The sequence below is a fragment of the Aquarana catesbeiana genome, linkage group LG10 (genome assembly GCF_042186555.1).
Source record: "Aquarana catesbeiana isolate 2022-GZ linkage group LG10, ASM4218655v1, whole genome shotgun sequence".
Classification (NCBI taxonomy): domain Eukaryota; kingdom Metazoa; phylum Chordata; class Amphibia; order Anura; family Ranidae; genus Aquarana; species Aquarana catesbeiana.
The window spans coordinates 32264971-32286509 of NC_133333.1; the positions used below are offsets into that span (position 1 = coordinate 32264971).

General features: G+C 43.4%; 1 protein-coding gene across 2 annotated transcripts in view; it reads right to left on the reverse strand.

Annotated features, from left to right (window-relative positions):
- The window catches only part of LOC141110546 (phospholipase A2 inhibitor gamma subunit B-like), a 140138-nt gene extending 118876 nt beyond the window's left edge, over positions 1-21262 (reverse strand). For both annotated transcript variants that reach the window (XM_073601944.1, XM_073601943.1), the window contains exons 1-3: positions 21103-21262; positions 17560-17679; positions 14319-14471 (exon numbers count right to left, since the gene is read on the reverse strand). In XM_073601944.1, the coding sequence (XP_073458045.1) occupies positions 14319-14471; positions 17560-17679; positions 21103-21151 (322 nt within the window). In that variant the 5' untranslated portion in view covers positions 21152-21262. The remainder of the gene's footprint in view (positions 1-14318; positions 14472-17559; positions 17680-21102) is intronic.
- Between the last annotated feature and the right edge of the window lie 277 nt (positions 21263-21539).

Genomic DNA, 21539 nt, shown 5'->3' on the forward strand with positions numbered 1-21539 from the left:
ATCCTGCAAAGCCTGCGTAAGGATCCTCGTATTCGTGGTATCAAGGAGAAGGACCAATACTGGCTGGCAACCCTCCTTGATCCACGTTACAAGGGTAAGGTTGCGGACCTTATCTTGCCATCGCAGAGGGAGCAGAGGATGAAACATCTTCGGGAGGCCTTGCAGAAAGGTCTGTGCAACGCGTTCCCAGAGACTGGGAGGTTACAAACTCCTGTTTCTGGACAACGTGTTGCTGAGGCTTCGGTCAGTCAAAGAAGGAGCGGTGGAGAAGGTGGCCGTCTGACCGATGCGTTCAGACAATTTTTTGGTCCGCAGCCCCAAGGTATGATCGGTTCCAGCAACCATCGCCAGCGTCTGTTTTACATGGTGCAGGAATACCTAGGGGCAAGATCAGACTTGGACACCTTTCCCACCGAAAATCCTCTGGGTTACTGGGTCTTGAGGATGGATCACTGGCCAGAGCTTGCACAGTATGCAATTGAGCTACTGGCCTGTCCTGCATCCAGCGTTCTTTCGGAACGCACATTCAGTGCTGCTGGAGGCGTGGTAACCGATCACAGGGTGCGTCTGTCCACCGACTCGGTCGATCGGCTGACCTTCATAAAAATGAATGAGTCTTGGATCACCACCAGCTACCAAGCACCTGATGCTGATGTAACCGAATAATTTTTTTTGAAATCTCAGATCCCTTCAAAGACTGCCTATGCTGATGCTGAGTGACTATCCCTGAGTAATTATCCTCTTCCTCCTCAATCATCACGCTGATAGCTTGTAAGAACATTTTTGGTTCTGGGCGCCACCACCAGTGCCTAAGGCACAATTTTTCAGCCCCTGTTTAACAGGGGCGTGTAATTACAATTTTTGATGTAATACTTTGCAGCAGGGCTCGTTCCTGCATTCCAACTAGAGTGTCTGTGAGGGGTTGCAGTGTTGTGGCACCAGCACCAGTGCCTAAGGCCCAATTTTTCTGCCCCTGTCTAACAGGGGCGTGTAATTACAATTTTTGATGCAATACTTTGCAGCAGGGCTCGTTCCTGCGTTCCAACTAGAGTGTCTGTGAGGGGTTGCAGTGTTGTGGCACCAGCACCAGTGCCTAAGGCCCAATTTTTCTGCCCCTGTCTAACAGGGGCGTGTAATTACAATTTTTGAAGCAATAATTTGCAGCAGGGCTCGTTCCTGCGTTCCAACTAGAGTGTCTGTGAGGGGTTGCAGTGTTGTGGCACCAGCACCAGTGCCTAAGGCCTAATTTTTCAGCTCCTGTTCAACAGGGGCATGTAATTACAATTCTTGATCTAATATTTCACAGCAGGGCCCTGTGAGGGCTTACAGTGTTGTGGCCACAGCAACACCTAAGGCCCAAATTTCTGCTGAGTATATAGGGCAGGACCCTACTTTCAAACATCTAACTTACAAACGACTCCTACTTGCAAACGGAAGGAGACAACAGGAAGTGAGATGAAATCTACCCCTAGGAAGGGAAATTCTCTCCTGTAAGAGTTAATATGGGAAAACAATTTCTCCTTTCCACTGATGCTTTCCAATCCTTGTTCCACAAAAAAACCCAAATTTTCAAAAAACATTTTTCATTGGGACAAAAAAGTGAGGTGAAATCTTCTGAAGAGGAGGAAAGACAGCAAAACAAATGTCACAGGGGTGATAACCCTTCCCTATGTTTTCCAAAAAGCTTAGAAAAGATTTTTTGGCTGGAGCTAAACACGTTAAAAATGTTCAAAATTACAAACAGATTCTACTTAACAACAAACCTACAGTCCCTGTCTTGTTTGCACCGCCTGTATACTGCTGTTCAGAGTATATAGGGCCTGGTGGCCCCACACCTTTCCTTATTTTAATTTGGGTGCGGGGTTCCCCTTAATATCCATACAAGACCCAAAGGGCCTGGTAATGGACTGGGGGGTACCCATGCCGTTTGTCTCACTGATTTTCATCCATATTGCCATGACCCGACATGACATTAAACCCGCAAGCAGTTTTAAATGAGATTTTTTCCTTTAAAAATGACATTTGGTGCAGGGACTGTTCTAAACATGGGAAACACGCGTCACTTTACAGGCATACTATAGACACCCCCCAGGTACGATATTTAAAGGAATATTTCACTTTTTTTTTTTTACTTTAAGCATCATTAAAATCACTGCTCCCGAAAAAACGGCCGTTTTTAAAAGTTTTTTTTGCATTGATACATGTCCCCTGGGGTAGGACCCGGGTCCCCAAACCCTTTTTAGGACAATACCATGCAAATTAGCCTTTAAAATGAGCACTTTTGATTTCGAACGTTCGAGTCCCATAGACGTCAATGGGGTTCTAACGTTCGTGCGAACTTTCGGTCTGTTCGCGGGTTCTGGTGCGAACCGAACCGGGGGGTGTTCGGCTCATCCCTAATGGTGACATTTCTTTCAGCTTGCACTAATGTTTCTGACATTCAAGGGATGTTTTATATACCTTAAAGACCTGTAAGTATTTGGTTGATGACTAATTTAAGTGTGTTACATATAAAGTGACCCTGTCATGAGAAAAGTGTTCTATGTGATATAAATGGGTTCCAGAAAAGAGTCAGAATCTTCTTGTACTTTTTCTGGGTTGTAATCTCAGAACACACTGGAGGAAATCTCCAGCCAGGAACCAAGCATTCTTAAAAGGAAAGTTCAGCAATGCCTTCATTATTTTCTTATGGCAGAGTTCCATTAAGAGTTAAAGTAAAACTATAGGCAAAACTTTTTCTTTTTTTCATTTTGGATAGAGCATGGGAGGGTTATAACCCATGCCAGACTTTTTTTGCCACCTGTGTTCCATTGCAGAGATTTCCCATCTCTTCCTGTCCCATAGCCAAGCATGAAGTGAGAGGAAATCCCTGTGAATTAAGGGAATTCCCTGGGGCCCCCCAGGTCAACAGAACTAGTGTCACCATCCGAAGATTTCCCCTCTTTTCCTTTTCTGGGGACAACCCAAAATTTTGGATTTTCTTTCATTTTCAATGATAATGGTAAACAAGACAAATAGAGAGGGTGAATCTCACCAATAGGGGGCACAGACAGCAATAAAAACCGAGTAGCATTCTAATTCATCTCTACTCTATCCAAAACTAAAAAAAAAGTTTCCCTTTAGTTATACCCAGGGCTTTTTTTCAGCAGGAACGTGGGGGAACGCAGTTCCGGCACCTCTAGCTCTGAATGTATGTAATGGCAAAGGGGTGCTGGGGTTTACTGGAAGGTCTATTGATGCTGGCTGCTGGGGGATCTATTGTTGCTGGAGGGGATCTATTTGTACAGGGGAGAGTCTATTATTACTGGGGAGGTCAGTTGTCACTGGTGGGGGATCTATTGTTGCTGGGGGGCTCTTATGCTACTAGGAGACAATTGTTTCTGGAAGACATCTACTGTTGAGGGAGAGGTCTATTGTTGCTAGCTGTTCAGAGTCTATTGTTGCTGGGGGTGCTCCATTGTTGCTGGCTACAGGGGATCTATTTTATGTCCTATCATTAACAAATTACATACAAATTACTTAGCAACACAAATTGATACTTGGTTCTGTATCCATTACTGAGAGGTGGGTAGGGGGTGGAACCAAAGAACGATGCTCAGAGGTGGGTAGAGAGTGGAACCAAGGAATAGTTCTCAGAGGTGGGTAGAGAGTGGAACCAAAGAATGGTGCCCGGAGGTGGGTAGGGAGTGGAACCAAGGAATGGTGCTCGGAGGTGGGTAGGGGGTGGAACCAAGGAATGGTGCTCGGAGGTGGGTAGGGGGTGGAACCAAGGAATGGTGCTCGGAGGTGGGTAGGGAATGGAACCAAGGAATGGTGCTCGGAGGTGGGTAGGGGGTGGAACCAAGGAATGGTGCTCGGAGGTGGGTAGGGAGTGGAACCAAGGAATGGTGCTCGGAGGTGGGTAAGAAGTGGAACCAAGGAATTGTGCTCGGAGGTGGGTAGGGAGTGGAACCAAGGAATGGTGCTCGGAGGTGAGTAGGGAGTGGAACCAAGGAATGGTGCTCGGAGGTGCCTAGGGAGTGGAACCAAGGAATGGTGGTAGGCGGTGGAACCAAGGAATGGCGCTCGGAGGTGGACACAAGGAGGGAGTTCCTGCACCTATTCTCTGAGAAAAAAAAGCCCTGGTTATACCTTAAGTGTTAGTGACAAAGATTAAGCTCTATCTTTTAAATGCAGATACCCCCACTGCCCCACCAGGTATAAGGTGCTTTTTTGCTTGAAGAGAGGGGGAGGAGACTGTCTTCCCCTCCAACAACACCTAGAGCAAAGAGAGCCAGTAGATTATGTCACCACCATAAGGAATTGTTGGCCTAGCGGCCCTGCACATCATGTGACATATAGGAATTACTATTTCCCCCCCCCCAAAAAAAAAAAATCTGAAAGGCAAGATCCTGGGGAATAAAATAATGGTAGATGCATGATATTTGCCTAGTTGTCAACCACATTTCCAGGAAAAAAATCCACTAAAATGAATTTTAGTGCAAACAAACACAGTATTCTAAGCTATTTTTTGTTAATAAAAGTTGGGTTGTTTCAAGTAAATAGATACTGTGATGGAACCGTTCAGCACCCAGCTTGCGTGCTTCCGTCAAGATATAGCATCCTCCAGTCTGGAACCAGTTATTATAGCTGAGCATACAAGACTAGCAGACCAAAGCTTGTATGAGAACTGGAACTGTTTATTGAAAACTCATACAGAATTTATAGCACACCAGGTCAGGTGAGCCTGATCACATCATTGTATGCAAAGGAAACTGAATACAGGAATATAATTAGCATAACTATGGAACAACCAACATATACTATATGCTAATCCACCTCTAGCAACTAATAGCTGACCGTGATATCATTAACTTGAGCTAATTAACTAGTCACTTAAATCAGCCTAGATGGAGTGCATACAATACTAGCAGACTGACAGACACAATAGGTGACTCGGTTAACAATGGGAGAAATACACTTGACACATAACACCTTAAACAGATTATATCAGGATACCGCAGAATCAGTTTACTTTGAGCTGATGATATTAACATCTGTTTTGAGTCTCACGGTCTCAAGCAGTCATTGTTGGTAATAGGGTATCTAGGCCCTAAACATTGATCCCCGGCCTAGATTCCCAGAGTGTATTTTGTGGAGACATGAACTTGAATCAAAAACAAGAACACCTCCCAAAGAGTAATGTTCCCTTAAATGCCAGGGCCCATAGTCAGTGGGGAAGAGGCCACCTTGCAGGCCTCCAAAAGCCTCTGTCCTGGCTAGGCAATTGTGCACATCGCAAAAAAAACTCTGGTACCCAAAATTTGAAAGGCAGTCTCGAGGCACTCCATTCTAAAATGTAAAAACCATCCTAATAGTTCTACATAATGCAGCAACAGCCACACCAAGTAGGACACCCAACGTTACAGGTGATTTATGCATGCAAAGCAAATACACCTTCGCAAACTGGTACTGACTAGTATTCCAATGTTTCTCTTCTCCCTTGGTTTTTCTCCATCACTCAGCTAATAGAGAGGGGCAGGAGAGGGGGATACAAGGATGCTGTGCAGACTGACATCTTTCACATCAACGGATGATGCCATTGGTCATTAGGACACCGACAGCTAGAAGGTTGTAATGGTGCACAATGAAAACCTGTGGCTTTGTGTAACTAAAAGGCAGGCTTCATCCACATGTCAGCTTGTATACAATTTTTGGGCAGTTTTAAGGCATTTAGCCAAGGCACCCTTGAAGAAACCTCAAGGCACCCCAAGGATGCCCAGCTAGAGTTAACCAACTAGTGTCCCTAGAATTATTGCTTTCACTCCAAGGTTTGCCACAATATCTTACATGTGTGCCGCAATTAGTAATTAGTAGGATCAAAATTATTTTAACGCTTTGTAAAAAAAAAAAAGTAATGTAACACCCAAGTCATTTCGGGGCAACATGCCCCCTTCATCAGAGTTCATCAGAGGATAAGAAAACAACATATTCAAAGAGACCCTGGGAAACTGTTAGGCCCCTTTCAAACGGGTTGTCCGATCAGGTTAACCTGTCAGATTTTCAGGTGGATCTGATCGGACACTTCTTTAACTCCTATGGAGCGGCGGATGTCAGTGGCGACATGTCCACTGACATCCGCCGTTATCCAATCCGATCCTGTCCACAAAATCCAAATGGTTGGTGGTCCTATTTTCCATCCATCTGGCAGATCAGATCGGATATGATTGGATGAAAACGGACAGGCGGTTCTTCCCATAGACGGGCTGGGTCCGTCTCTGCTCTGCTCAGTAAGCAGAGATGAACCTGTCATCCACCTGCTTAGCGGGGATCAGTAGAGCGATCCCCCACTGAGCAAGCGGAGTCCAGTAAACAGAGGCGCAAAAGGGGCCTTATGCCATCAGACCTTCATCAGACCTTTTTTTCTCGAAAATTCTGACAGACCTAGAAATAGAACAAGTTTCAAATCTTTCCGATGGACTCAATTCCTATCGGGAAATAGTTCTGTATGCTAGTCCGACGGACCAAGAACGATGCAAGGGCCGCTATTGGCTACTGGCTATTGAACTTCCTTTTTCTAGTCCCGTTGTACGTCATCACGTTCTAAACGAACAGACTTTGGTGTGATCGTGTGTAGGCAAGTCCGTTTCAGCTGAAGTCTGTCGGAACTTAGTTGGAAAGACCGTCAGACTTCGGTCCGACAGAAAGACTGGTTGTGTGTATGCGGCATTATGCCCCGTACACACGGTCGGACATTGATCGGACATTCCGACAACAAAATCCTAGGATTTTTTCCGACGGATGTTGGCTCAAACTTGTTTTGCATACACACGGTCGCACAAAGTTGTCGGAATTTCCGATCGCCAACAACGCGGTGATGTCAACCACGTACGACGAGACTAGAAAAGGCCAGTTCAGAACCAAGCGCGGCACCCTTTGGGCTCCTTTTGCTAATCTCGTGTTAGTAAAGTTTGGTGAGAGACAATTCACGCTTTTTCATACTCGTGGCTTTCAGATCGTTTTCTGCGGTTCAGTTTGTGCTTGTGGGTTTGTATCTGCTCTTCAGTGCGTGCAGTCAGTTCGTATTGGAGTTTTCTGTGCGATCTTGCCCGCTCGTTGCTGTTTTTCAGGTCGCTCTTCACAGACCTTGCTGTTCTTCAGTACGTTCTGTTACTTCGTTCTGAGCAGCCGACCGCTTTCTAGCCATGTTTCGTATGCGTACTCCTCGTAGAGTTCGTGCTGTGCGGGGGCTTGATGTTGGGGTCCTGACCTTGACACAAGTCCAGTCCATGAACAGGGTGGGGAGGAGTTCATGGACCAAGAATTGGTTGCTTCAGCGTGACAAGTTCTCTCATATGCCTTTGCTCCGTGAGATCCGTGAGAATAATCCTGATGATTTCAGGAACTTTCTCCGGATGACGGACCCCGTATTTCACCGTCTGCTGGCTTTGCTGACCCCCTATATCAGCAGGCAGGATACCTGCATGAGGCAAGCCATCACTCCGGAGCAGAGGCTCATCGCTACCCTGCGGTACTTGTCGACAGGGAGAAGCCTGCAGGACTTGAAGTTCTCGACAGGCATCTCCCCCCAGGCTCTAGGTATCATTATCCCAGAGACCTGTTCTGCCATCATCCAGGTCCTGCAGAAGGAGTATATTAAGGTAAGATTTTTATCCTTTAATATCACATTTTATTGTATTGAATGTTTGCTAATATATTGTATTTCTCTCCTCATTCCCAAATTACCATGATTGTAATATGCTGTGAATGTCCCTTTTGTTCTCATGCATGCTGGATTTTTATGTAATTATTTTTTTAGTCCTTCATACATATTTGCCTTCGCTTACCTCCCCAGCATGTTCTCCTGCCCCTATATTCACCTCATGTAGTCACTTAACAATGTATTTTATCAGCTCCATATTAGTGCTTTACCCCAAACACCCCCTAAAATGTTTTGAAATGTGATTTGTGCTTTAAATTCAGGCAGAGTGCCAGAGGCTTTTTTTTGTGGTGTCCCCAAATCATTTTTATTAACCCTCCCTCCTCCCAACTGCTAAGTCAGCTGATCCCAATTCTCTATCTATCCTCAATCATCTATTTGCTGACTTTGCCAAACCCATAAACACTATAGCCATCTCTTTTGTGGTCAGATGTATGGATGAATTCCCCAAAGCATGTAGTGCAAGGGCCTGCTTGTATACTTTCAAATGGTACTGTTTCAAGTTTTTGGATACTTTTATTATCTTGCTAGGTAATAGCAAAATGTCCAAATGTGCTCAAATGTGTACAATGTGTATTTATATCTTTGTATTAGGACACTTCTTACCTGTCCAGTGGGCTGCCAATAGTGTAACTAAGGAGGGGCTGTTCCTAGTAATACCCTGTATTTAGGCATTCATCTCTCAATTAAGTGGAGAGGGTTACCTGTCCAAGATTCCCCCCCCCTATAATGTTAGAAATGGCCCATGAGAGGGGGGGAGGGGGAATATGATAGGTGTACCTTATACTTTGGTGTTGTAAAATTCCCCTTAATAAATGTTATCTGGAGGTTGGCCAAGAATGTTTGTGTCTAATCTGCTTGCCATGTTTATGTGCAAAAATAGTAATTTTTTTTTGTTTTCCTCAACAGTTTCCTTCCACGCCACAGGAATGGCAGACTGTGGCCTCCCACTTTGCCCAGCGGTGGGACTTTCCTAACTGCGGAGGGGCAATTAATGGGAAACACGTCCACATCGTCCCACCACCCAACTCGGGGTCGTACTATTATAATTACAAGGGGTTCAATAGTATTGTGACGTTGGCGGTGGTGTCGGCTAATTACGACTTCCTGTATGTGGACGTGGGGAAGAATGGCCGGATGTCCGATGGTGGAGTCATCGCCCAGATGGAGTTTTACAGGTGTCTCCAGAATGGCAGCTTGGACTTGCCACCTCCAGAAGACAATGTGGAAGGACTCCCATTCGTCTTCGTTGCGGATGAAGCATTTGCGCTGGGAGACCATCTTATGCGGCCATTCCCGATGAGGACCCTCACCCCGGAACAGAGGGTTTTTAATTACCAGTTGGCCAGAGCCAGAAGAGTGGTGGAGAACACATATGGAATCATGGCCAGCCGGTTCCGCCTATTTCTGACACCCATCCATATGGCAGAGTATAAACTTAATCATATAATCCTGGCGTGCTGTGTTCTACATAACTTTTTACGCCAACATTCTGCCAACTATGCTGGCTCAGTTGGGCCTGAGGCCGGAATTCTACATGAAACAACCCTGATGGCGCTTGAAAGTGGCCATCCTGGCTTGCCCTCCCTGAGTGCCCGTGATGTCCGATTAAGATACCTTGAGTTCTTTGCGGGTAGGGGGGCCATCAATATGCCAGACAATTTGTGAGGCCTTTATCAAATTAAAAAAAAAGCTAATCTTTGGTGACATTTACTGCTTGTGTTTGTTTTAGCTGACCCTGACAGCAATGTGGGTAGTCCTGAAAATGGCGTGATTGTGTAACCTTATACAAAGCACTGTTGGGTGTTATTTACTAAAGGCGTAGACACTTTGCACTACAAGTGCACTTGAAACTGCACTGAAACTGTACTTGTAGTGCAAAGAGGATTTGCCCTTAGGAAATAACCCCCATTTTCACAGAAAACAGCAATTACATCACCACAAAAGTGTTGTAGCGTTGAGACAATAATCCACACATTCTTGATAACAATCTTTTTAATACCTGCACAATCACATGTGCATTTAGAAAAGGTTTTTTAAAACAAACCAACATGTTTGTTGTATAACAATTTTTGGGGTGGCATTATCAAAAATAGAAATGTCCATTTAAGTTAAAACAGGCATGTGTAAAACCAACAAGAAAGACAAAAATCTTGAACTTACAAAGTTCACATATGGTAAAACTTGAAGGAAATATCAGACATGAGTATTTAGGAACTGTGTTTGATATTGCGTTCAGATGGGGTGAAGTCACCCCTTGAAAAGCCAAATTTGGAAGATGCACACCAATTTACGAATGTCAACATGTGCTAGCTGCCATCACGGGGGATCAAGGGACGTGTTTTGGGGGAGCAACCCCTTCCTCACAGCTACTTTATTATTGAGAAAGGGGTTGCACCCCCAAAACGTGACCATTGATCTCCCGTGATGGCAGATAGCACATGTTGGCACACTGTGTGCATCCTCCAAATTTGGCTTTTCTAAACATCGCTAAAACATTTTTAAGATTGTAGCACACAAAAAAACAAAGTGATTTTGAGGGGTTTTAAATTCTCCCCAAAACATCAATGATGTTATTATTTTTTTGAATAACATCATTGATTTTTTTCTTGAGGTTTTCCAATTTGAAATTACACCCCATGATCTCCCCGATCAGGATCTGGGCACTTTCTGATGTGAAAGGATCTGGATCCACAACATCACAATCGCCTAAAAAGAGAGAAACCAAACAAAAACAGGTATCAAAAATCTGCCGGCATCCATCTCTTACCTGAGTCTGTGGTCACAAACACTCACCTGTTGTGGTGTCAATTTCCACCACGTCTTCTTCCTCCTCCTGCTCAGCTTGGGTTTGGGGTATTTCCCCTTCTTCCAGAGGTGGGGGGTCTGTGGTCTCCTCGGATGAGGGGTATCCTCTGAGTCTTTTCTCCCCTATGTAAAACAAAAATGGTATAATTACCAAACAGATATTTGATGGCCGAAATCTAAAGGCGAAATATTGCTTGGAAGTGGGGTACAATTGTCTATTTGGTTCCAAGATGTAGCATTTTTATTGTCCTTTGTCAAGCTTCAAGACTTTACCTGTTTTGTACAAGCTTCACAGATGGAGACCCCCCATAGTATACACTGGAGCACCTGTGTGGGCCCCCTAATAAAAAGGGTGTTCTTGTGTCCCACACTAGTGCTCCAGTGTCCAGATGTGAAAACAGCTGCTGAGTGTCCTCTCCTTACACAGAATCTAGTTTGCATTCCATTCTAGTAACAAACCCATCTACACAACCAAATATTTTTCATACAAGTAGGCCCTAAAATATGTAGGAAAATGCATATGGCCTAAACAATGGTGTTTTATAGGCCGAAAGAAAAATATTTGATACGAACGAATAATGGGCCCATGAACGTTAAAGTTGCCATTTTAAACTGTACAACACTTAAGAAAAGCATATGGAGCAGCACAAACGTAATAAAGACAAAAAGAATAGGAACACAGCACAACTACTTACTTTTTTTCAGCACTCTCCAGATCTTTCTGTACTGCTCGGGCTCTCTTAATTTCAGGTCTGACCACCGCTTCCTGAGCTGATCTTTCAATCGTCGTACCCCGAAATTCCGGTCCAGACTTTTGACCACTTTCGCCATGATCTTGGCCTTTCTGATATTGGGGTTGGGGTAAGGTCCATACTTTCCATCATAGTCGGCCTTCTTCAGGATGTCGACCATCTCCAACATCTCCCCAAAGGACATATTTGTGGCCTTAAATCGTCTCCTTCTGGATCGGGACATTTCCGGATCCGGGCTTTCCTCCTCCTCGTTGCTATAATTAGCACGCACCTGCTCTGACTCCGCCATGTGCTCCTTACCCACTAGGCCGAATGAAAAGGGGCGGGGAATAGACTAGAAAGAACATCAGGGGCGTGCGTAGTACGTACGATCTGTGAGTGGACGAAGGAGTATCGGAGGCGCCGATCATGATAACGAAGGTAAGAGCCAAACTTGGGCCTATACTGCTTCTACATTGAGGCCTATATTGTAACAAGATTAGGAGAGTTTTGCCTGACATTAGGGTTTGTCTTGTGTCTTGCAGTGAAAATGGATATCTTGAATGATACCGACTTCATGGCAATCTTCATTGACATGTTCAGGGAGCTGCCTTGTCTGTGGGAGATCAACCACCCACATTATAAGAACCAAACAAAGAGGAAGGCAGCACTGGATCAATTGTTGGAAATTGTGAAGCAGGTGATCCCCACGGCAGACATCACCTATTTGAGGATCCTAATTGGTGGCCTGAGGAGTACATATCTAAGGGAGCGCAAGAAAGTCCAGGATTCCCAGAGATCCGGAGCAGCAGATGACATCTATGTCCCCAGGATGTGGTACTATGACAGGCTGCATTTTCTGGCAGGTCAGACTGAACCCGGGTCATCACTCTCCAGTCTTCCTTCCACACTTCCTTCCCCCCCAGCTGAGGCTTCTGACGCCCAACCTGGGCCTTCCAGGCAGCAACATGTGGAGGAGCCCAGCTTGAGCCAGGTATAGCATTCCTCTAAATAGTTCAGGTTGTCCAATCAATGATGTTAACTAGATGTTAGTTTGGAGTACTAATTTCTGATTGTGATTGATGATGCAAAAACTAAAACCATGTCCCTTTTTCATACACAGGGAAGTCTCAGCCAGAAGGTGGCCAGGCTGAGCAGGCTGCCTGATATGCAGGCCCCTCCCCTACACCTGCAAAGAGAAAGTGGCAGGAAGAGGAGTACCCTAGAGGAGGCTGCTATAGGCCTCTTTTGGAAGGCTACAGAGCACCACACACTGTGGAGGAGGACTTTGCTGCCATAATTGCCTGTAAAATGCAGCGGATGGAGGAGGGCCAACAACTCATGTGTGAGTCATTAATGTTGGAAGCTCTCAATAAGGGGTTGAGGGCCCAACTAACATCTGATACCCACATTTGTGACCTCACACGTGTCCTCCTCCTCTTCCTCCAGGTCCTTCTACTTCTCCTCCTCCTCCAGGTCCTACTAGTCCTCCTCCTCCACCAGGTCCTACTCCTCCTCCTGCCACATCTCCAACAGCAGAGCCACAGCCGGAAATGAAGCGTGGAAGGAAGACCAGAAAGTGATGACCCTGGATCCAGTCTGGTCTGGCAAAAGATGCAGCCTCTTGTGGTACCACAGCCTGGGGACACAGATGTCATCTGCTGTTTTCCAGATCTCTGGGACTTCTGGACCAGACTGCACTTCCTTACATATGGACTCCTCAGGCCACCAATTTTGATGTTAAAGAATTGATGTCCCTGGGGGTCCAAGGCTTCGCTAATTTCTGCTGTTTATCCAGTGTTGCCTCCCTCTTTGTTTGGTTCTGAGCCCTTAATAAAGGATTTTTGTTTTCAATTATACTTGCCTATGTGTTTTTTCCTTCAAAAAGGACATTTTTTTGTTGAGGATTCAGGTACATTTCAAAAATACAATGTGAAATTAACAAGGGACACCAACACCAAACAATCTCCTTGAGATTAAATAATACAAGATAATAATGGTGTTGTGGTAACTTGACACACAAAAAACACACAAAAATATTCTGGAGTAAAACTAAAAATAAAATAAAACAAAGATCAGCCTTGGAAAAAAAAACCTAAAATCTAAAAAAAAAAATGCCTTTAAAAAAAAAAAAAAAAAAATATTTTTGTCAGATGTGACAAATCCAAATATATTGAGGGAATCCCGATAAATAGTAAAGAAATAAGTTTGTGAGAAGTCTGTGTGAATATGAGCAGCAAAACTACTTCATTCTTCTCACATTATAAAGAAGAAGAGAGTGCGCTGTATTAAACCATTTTTAACATTGCAGCATGACGAAAGTGCTGCATCCATTCCGAACGCAAATTTTACCCGACCGAGCTGTTCCGTCTCGGAATTTCTTCTGAGCATGCGTGGCACTTTGTGCGTCGGAACAGGCCACACACGGTCGGAATTGACGGGATCGGATTTTGTTGTCGGAAAATTTTTTAGCCTGCTCTCAAACTTTGTGTGTCGGAAAATCCGATGGAAAATGTCCGATGGAGCCCACACACGGTCGGAATGTCCGACAACACGCTCCGATCGGACATTGTCCATCGGAAAATCCGACCGTGTGTACGGGGCATTAGACTGTGTAGTCAGATGAAGGAAGACTTCAAACAAGATCAATAGCTCTGGAGAGGTAGTTCCCGCACAGCGAGGCTTCCCTGATAGGAATCCAAAACTAGCTCAAACCATAAAATTACAGAAAAAAAGCACCAGACTAAAACCAGACGAAAGAGTCCAAAATAATTTTTATGGTTGGTAAAAAGAAGTTATATAAAAACACCCAACATGTTTTGTAGCCACAAACCCCCTTCATCAGGCCTCAAGGATAAAACCTGGATGGACTTCACCGATCTACAGTATATTAGAACCAGTATTGAACTAACCACTTGACAGCAGTTGTTAGGTCTGGCACACCTTTCAAAAATTTCCAATCAGGAATTCTGACTATCCCTCTGACTTTATTGGCATGTTTGGTTTGGATAAGTATGTCAAAGTCATTTTTCTATTATAACATTTTTATTATTTTCATAGAACAGGATACATTAACTTACTGTCATAGTTCAGTTCTGCATTGCTGTCATCTCCTTCCCCACATTTATTGCTCACACGGACTAGAAAGTTGTCATTGGTTGTTACAGAAAAGCATTGATCACATAATTCTGGATATGAACAGCCTTTCTGTATTGTATGATAGTCCACATTGCCTGATGGAAGGAAAAAAAAAGAAAGAAAATAAACATTAAAATGTACTTAAACCTGAAAACAAAAAATGTATATATCAGCTTGCCAGCCTTTATATATTTTTTTTTCCTGTTTTTTAATTTTTTAATTTTTACCTGATGGTTCTGGTCCTGCCAGTAACACAGTTGTTGTCCTTCGGTGTACTGTGTCTATGGAGGAGCCCCATTGTCACCTTAAGCAGATTGCTCCTGATTTAGACTACACACACCTTACCCTCCACGCATCTCCATTACATAGAGGTTATAGGCGTGCGCAGGGGGGGCACACCTGGCACACCCTAATCACCCTGGGCACATTAGCATTATCGCTCTGTGTGTTGGCGGGGAGATGGGAAATATCGCCCTCTGACAAGTTCTGCCATTAACCACTTAAAAACCGCCCACCGCATATATACTGCAGCAGGGCGGCACTATTGTGCGAATCAACGTACTGTACCTGTACATCGTTTCATGCAATAGATAGTGTGGGCGCGTGCGCCCCACTGCACGGAGGAGGAGCAAATGCGCGCCACCCGCGATCGCTTCACAGAGAGGAAGAACAGGGATCTGCCTATGTAAACAAGGCAGATCCTCGTTCTGACAGGGGACAACATGGAGATCTGCTATTCCTAGTGATTAGAAACAGCGATCTCTGTGTTGTTCCTGTCAGCACTTCCCCCACACAGTAAGAAAGCACAAACAGGGAACACATTTAACCCTTTGATCGCCCTTTATGTCAGTGTCATTTATACAGTGATCAGTGCATTTTTTTTTTAGCACTGATCACTGTATTGGTGTCACTGGTCCCCAAAAAGTGTCACTCAGGGTCAGATTTGTCTGCCACAATGTCACAGTCCCGCTAAAAAATCGCTGATCACTGCCATTACTAGTAAAAAATAAATTAAAAGTCCATAAATATATCCCATAGTTTGTAAACGCTATAACATTTGTGCAAACCAATCAATATACGCTTATTGGGATTTTTTTTTACCAAAAATATGTAGAAGAATACATATTGGCCAAAACTGACGAAGAAATTTGTTTTTGTTTTTTTTTTTGGATGTGTTTTATAGCAGAAAGTAAAAAAATATTGTTTTTTTTTTTTTTTTTCAAAATTGTCGGTCTTTTTTGTTTATAGCGCAAAAAATATAAACCGCAGAGGTGATCAAATACCACCAAAAGAAAGCTCTATTTGTGGGAAAAAAAGGACATAAATTTTATTCAGGTACAGCGCCGCACGCAATTGACAGTTAAAGTAACACAGTGCCATATCGCAAAAAATAGCCTGGTTTAAAGCAGAGCTTTTGCTAGAATAGTTGAAACCATTGTTTGAGATATCATTTCGGTGCACAGGACGTTACAAAGACACTAACATTCTGGCAGGATCAACAAACATTTTTCTGTACTTAACCACTTCAATATAAGACACTTTCACCCTCTTTCTGCCCAGGTCAATTTTCAGCTTTCAGCGTTGTCACGCTTTGAATGACAATTACTGTGTTTTGGTGGTATTTAACCACTTGCTGACTAGCCGCTGCACTTTCACTGTGGCAGAATGGCACGGCTGGGCGAAAGGACCTTATGTAATGTCGCTCCACCCTGTGGCCACCCGCTGCTCGCCCCCCAGAGCCGATGCAAGTGGCCGGCGGGCGCGATGATTGCCGGACTCCCGCAATTGCTCGTGACACACCAAGAACCGGGATCTGTGTGTGTAAACACACAGATCCTGGTTCTCTGAGGGGAGAAGAGACAGATCGTTGTTCATACAAAGTATGAACAGCGATCTGTCATCTCCCCTATACAGTCCCCTCCCCCCTTCAGTTATAACACACACTAGGAAACACAGTTAACCCCTTGATCGCCCCCTAGTGTTAACCCCTTCCCTGCCAGTGTCATTTATACAGTAATCAGTGCATTTTTATAGTACTGATCGCTGTATAAATGACAATGGTCCCAAAAATGTGTCAAAAGTGTCTGATGTGTCCGCCATAATGTCGCAGTCCCGATAAAATTCGCAGATCACCGCCATTACTAGTAAAAAAAAATAATAATAAAAATGCTATAAATCTATCCCCTATTTTGTAGACGCTAAAAGTTTTGCACAAACCAATCAATATACGCTTATTGCAATTTTTTTTACCAAATATATGTAGAAGAATACATATTGGCCTAAACTGAGGAAAAAAATAGCTTTTTTAAAAAAAATGGGGATATTTATTATAGCAAAAAGTACAAAATATTGTGGTTTTTTTTTTCAAAATTGTCACACTTTTTTGTTAATAGCGCAAAAAATAAAAAACGCAGAGGTGATCAAATACCACCAAAAGAAAGCTCTATTTGTGGTAAAAAAAAGGATGTCAATTCTGTTTGGGTACAGCGCCGCAGGACCGCGCACCTATCAGTTAAATTGATGCAGTGCCGAATCGCAAAAAATGGCCGGTCATTCAGCAGCCAAATCTTCCGGGGGTGAAGCGTTTTTTTTTTTTTTAAATACATTTAAAAAGACCCAAAAATTCTGTTATAAACTTTTGAAAATAAATAATCTTTCTTCATAAATTTATGCCAAAATGTATTCTGCTCCATTTCTTTGGTGAAAATAACCCAATTCAGTGTTTATTATTTAGTCTGTAGGAAAGTTATAAAGTCTAAAAACTATGGGATGTACGGTGTATTTGAAAAGCAATCGATTCTGATGTACTGATGGCCTCCCAGATCACCCCTTTTTGGAAAGTAGACAGTCCAAGGTATGTAAACAGCATGGATGGAGGAGGCTATTTCATTTCTTCTTGTTCACCCCTTGGCTAGTATGGTTGGTTGTCATGGAAACACCATGAAAGCACCCTTTTTTGCTAAAATAAATGTTATAAAATTAATTTTAAAAAAATTTAATAGAATGGAATAGAATGGAATAGAATGTACATTTATATATTTGAAAATGTTCTAGAAATTCTAAATTGACCAACTGCCATCATAGTTTTCCTTTAAATACATTTCACCCTTTAAACAAGGGAAGATGTGTCCATGACTTCTACTGGTTCTAGAGCCACAGCTGAGAAGACACAATCCCACTTACTGATTTGGCAGTGCTCCGACGAGGTCATACAACCTGATCCATCACATTGAAGCTCGTCTTCGTCACAGCATTTGGTTGAGCCAATATTCCAGCACCGATTGCATGAGGAGATCAGCTGGCCTGAAATTGGAAAAGGTAAGACATAGGGATTAACAACCCAAATGTAATCATATGAAATAATTAGCAGGAACAGAAATACCATTATTTACATGTATAAGAAAATGATCAATGTAGTGACTCCAATTTATTGATGTTCAGTCAAATTCCCCCAGTTGCATTGCTGATAAGTGTTGCTGTAATGTTATTGGTCAGTGTAGTGCCCCAGTTACATTGGTTTAGTTTAGTACCCCCAATTACATTGACGGTCAGTGTAGTGCCCTCAATTACAGTTAGGGTCATAGGAGTGTGCACAGGGTGTGCTGGATGTGCCTGGGCATACCCTAAACTTTTCTGAATGAACACAGTGATTGATCAGTAGTGATCACTCATTGTGTTCATATATAACTGAAGCTTAGTAAACTGTGTTACATATACACACACACGCATGTGAGTTGGAGCTTTGGGATGCACACCCTAATGCAATAGGCTGCACACACCTATGGTTAGGGTACTGCCCCATTACATGGGGGGGGAGTCAGGGTAGCCCCTCCAGTTACATTAGCGGTCAGTTTAGTGCCATCAGTTACATTAGTACAGTGAAGTGTACCCTGTTGCAGTCAGTGCCGTTTCCGAATTACACTGGGGGTCAGTGAAGTGTCCTAGTTACAATGGTGGTCAATGTAGTGTCCCTGTAATATTGGTGATCAATCTAGTGCCCCAGTTAAATTGGTAGTCAGTTTAGTACCTCGAATTGTATTGATTTTCAGTGTAGTACCTCTCCTTACAGTTAGTGTAGTGCCCCTATTACTTTACAGGTCAATATAGTCCCCCCAGTTACATTGGTGGTCAGTTTACAGTTACATTGGTCTAGTGAAGTGTCCCCAGTTACAGTGAGTGACGGTCCCCTATTACATTGGGGGTCAGTGTACTGTCCCCAGTTACATTGGTGGTCAATGTAGGGACCCCATAATATTGGTGGTCAATGTAGGGTCCCCATAATATCGGTGGTCAATGTAGGGTCCCCATAATATCGGTGGTCAATGTAGGGTCCCCATAATATCGGTGGTCAATGTAGTGCCCCGGTACATTGACTGTCAGGTTAGTACCCCCAGATGCATTGATGGTCACTGTAGTACCCCTGCTTACAGTTAGTGTAGTGTCCCTATTAATTTACGGTTCAATATCGTCCCCCCAGTTACATTGGCAGTGAGTTTTCTACCACTAGTTACATTGCTCTAGTGAAAGGTCCCTAGCTACAGTGAGTGACGGTCCACTATTACACTGGGGGTCAGTGTACTGTCCCAAGTTACATTGATGGTTAATGTAGGGTCCCTGTAATATTGCTGTTGCTAACAGTTAGTGTAATGCACCTATCACTTTTGGGGTCAGTATTGTCCCCCAGTTACATTGGTGGTTAGTTTAGTACCACCATTTGCATTGGTCTAGTGGAGTATCCCCAGTTACAGCTAGTGATGTTCCCCTATTATACTGGGGGTCAGTGTACTGCCCCCAGGTACATTGGTGGTCAATGTAGGGCCCCTATAATATTGGTGGTCAATGTAGGGTCCCCAAAATATTGGTGGTCAATGTAATACCACCAGTTACATTGGTCTAGTGAAGTGTCCCCAGTTACAGTGAGTGTTGGTCCCCTATTACACAGGGGATCAGTGTACTGTCCCCAGTTACGTTGGTGGTTAATGTAGGGTCCCTGTAATTACGGTAAGTATGAAACAATTTTTGGGTTTTTTTTTTAAGTAAGGGAGGGTTATAACCCGTCAGATTTTTTTTTTCCCACTGGGGAGATTTACCTTCATTTCCTTTCCATAGCCAAACAGGAAGTGAGAGGAAATCCCTGCAAATTAAGGGAATTTTCTGGGGCCCTCCCAGGTCACCAGAACTAGTGTCCCCATTGGAAGAGTTTGCCTCTATCACTTTTCTGGGGGAAAACCCAAAATTTGTGATTTTCTTTTACATTCACTTTCAATGATAATGGTAAACAGGACAAATAAAGAGGGGGAATCTCCCTAACGGGGGGCACAGAAAGCAATAAAAACTGTTTTCTAGTCCCTCTCCAACTCTATCCAAAAGTTAAGTCTTTAGTTATACTTTAAAGTGGTTGTAAAGGCAGATTTTTTTTAGTGTAATGCATTCTAACTTTCTGTGTGCAACAGCCCCCCTAATACCTACCTGAGCCCCATTTATATCCAGCGATGTTGCACAAGAGACTCGGCTGCCCGGGACTCTTCCTCTTCATTGGCTGAGATGGCAGCACAGTGTCATTGGCTCCCACTGTTGTGAATCAAGGTCAATGAGCCAATGAGGAGAGAGAGAGAGAGGGGGCAGGGCCGAACCGTGGCTTTGTGTCTTCTGAATGGACAGGCAGAGCAGCGGCTCGGCTCAGGTGCCCCCATAGCAAGCTGCTTGCAATGGGGGCACTCAGTAGGGGGGAGGGGCCAGAAGTGCCAGTGAGGGACCCGAGAAGAGGAGGATCGGGGCTGCTCTGTACAAAACCACTGCACAAAGAAGGTTAGTATAATGTGGAAAAAAACTGAGACTTTAGTATATTTAAAGTGGAACCTAACTGTCTGAGCACCACAAACTGAAAACGCTATTTAATATTCAAAGCAAGCTTGCCCATTCATCCATGTCTTCATGCTTTATTTTGTTGAGAAATCACTTTGAAAAACATCCCCCAATTATTTCTAGCAGCTGTCATCTTGAGTAAGGGCAGATGATTCATTTAGCATTTACTTCTTGGAATCCATATGCCCTTAGGTCAGGCATGCAGACAGGAGGGTGTGCTCAGCTGAGAAAGCCCCTCTTCCAGATGAAGGAAAAAGAGGCTCTTGGGATGTATGACAATATTTTGGCCTAGGCCAGAAACCAGGAAGCAACTGAAGAAATGAAAAATGAAAAAGTTTAAAACAAGTAAGTATAAATGACCTTTCTATATATTTATGAATGCTAGAAGCATACGGATTAAAATAGTTAATGTTGATTGAGAGAGTTTAGTTCCACTTTAACAGGCAATGTAGGAGCAAATAAGAGAAGTAAATTGTTAGGGTCTACATGTACTATAACTAGCTGCCTTTAGAGAGCATATGAGTAAGTGGAGGGCCTAAACTTAAGTTTTCCTACAAAAGACAAGCTCTTATGTGAAAGGATACTCTGCTTACCCTGTTTCCCCGAAAATAAGACCTAGCGTGATTGTCGGTGATGGCTGCAATATAAGCCCTACCCCCCGAATAAGCCCTACCCTGTTTACCCAAAAATAAGCCCTACCCTGAAAATAAGACCTACAAGGACTTTAACTAGGGCTTATTTAGGGGGTAGGGCTTATATTGCAGCCATCACTGACAATCAGGCTAGGTCTTATTTTCGGGGAAACAGGGTAGTATGTTGGCACAAAATACATAATAAAATACAATTTTAAGTATTTCTTACCTGTAATTACCAAACAGCTCAAGATCAAAAGGATGAAGATTTTATTCATGGTTATGGAAGCCCTGATTCAGGTTTGAAGGCTGATAGTTGAGTTGCTAGTCCTGTCTTGTAGTCACTTGTCTGAGACTAGCTTTGAGTGATTAGTTAAGCTGAAAGGATAGATCTTTATACTTTTTTGAGTGTCATACTATGCCAAGGCGCAAAAAGTTCCTCCTCCTTTTAGTAGTCTTTAAATTACATTTTATAGCCTTGTTTACTCAACCAATTATCCAAAATATTTAAACACCTGTGCAAAATCTTATGAAATAATTTGTGAATAAATTCCAATTAAAAGGAATCATGGCAGCCAAAAAACAAAATAGCCAAGGCATGGAAAAACCCCATATTCTTGCCTCAGCAAGAGCAAAAACAAGATCACCCAAGCAATGATACATAAA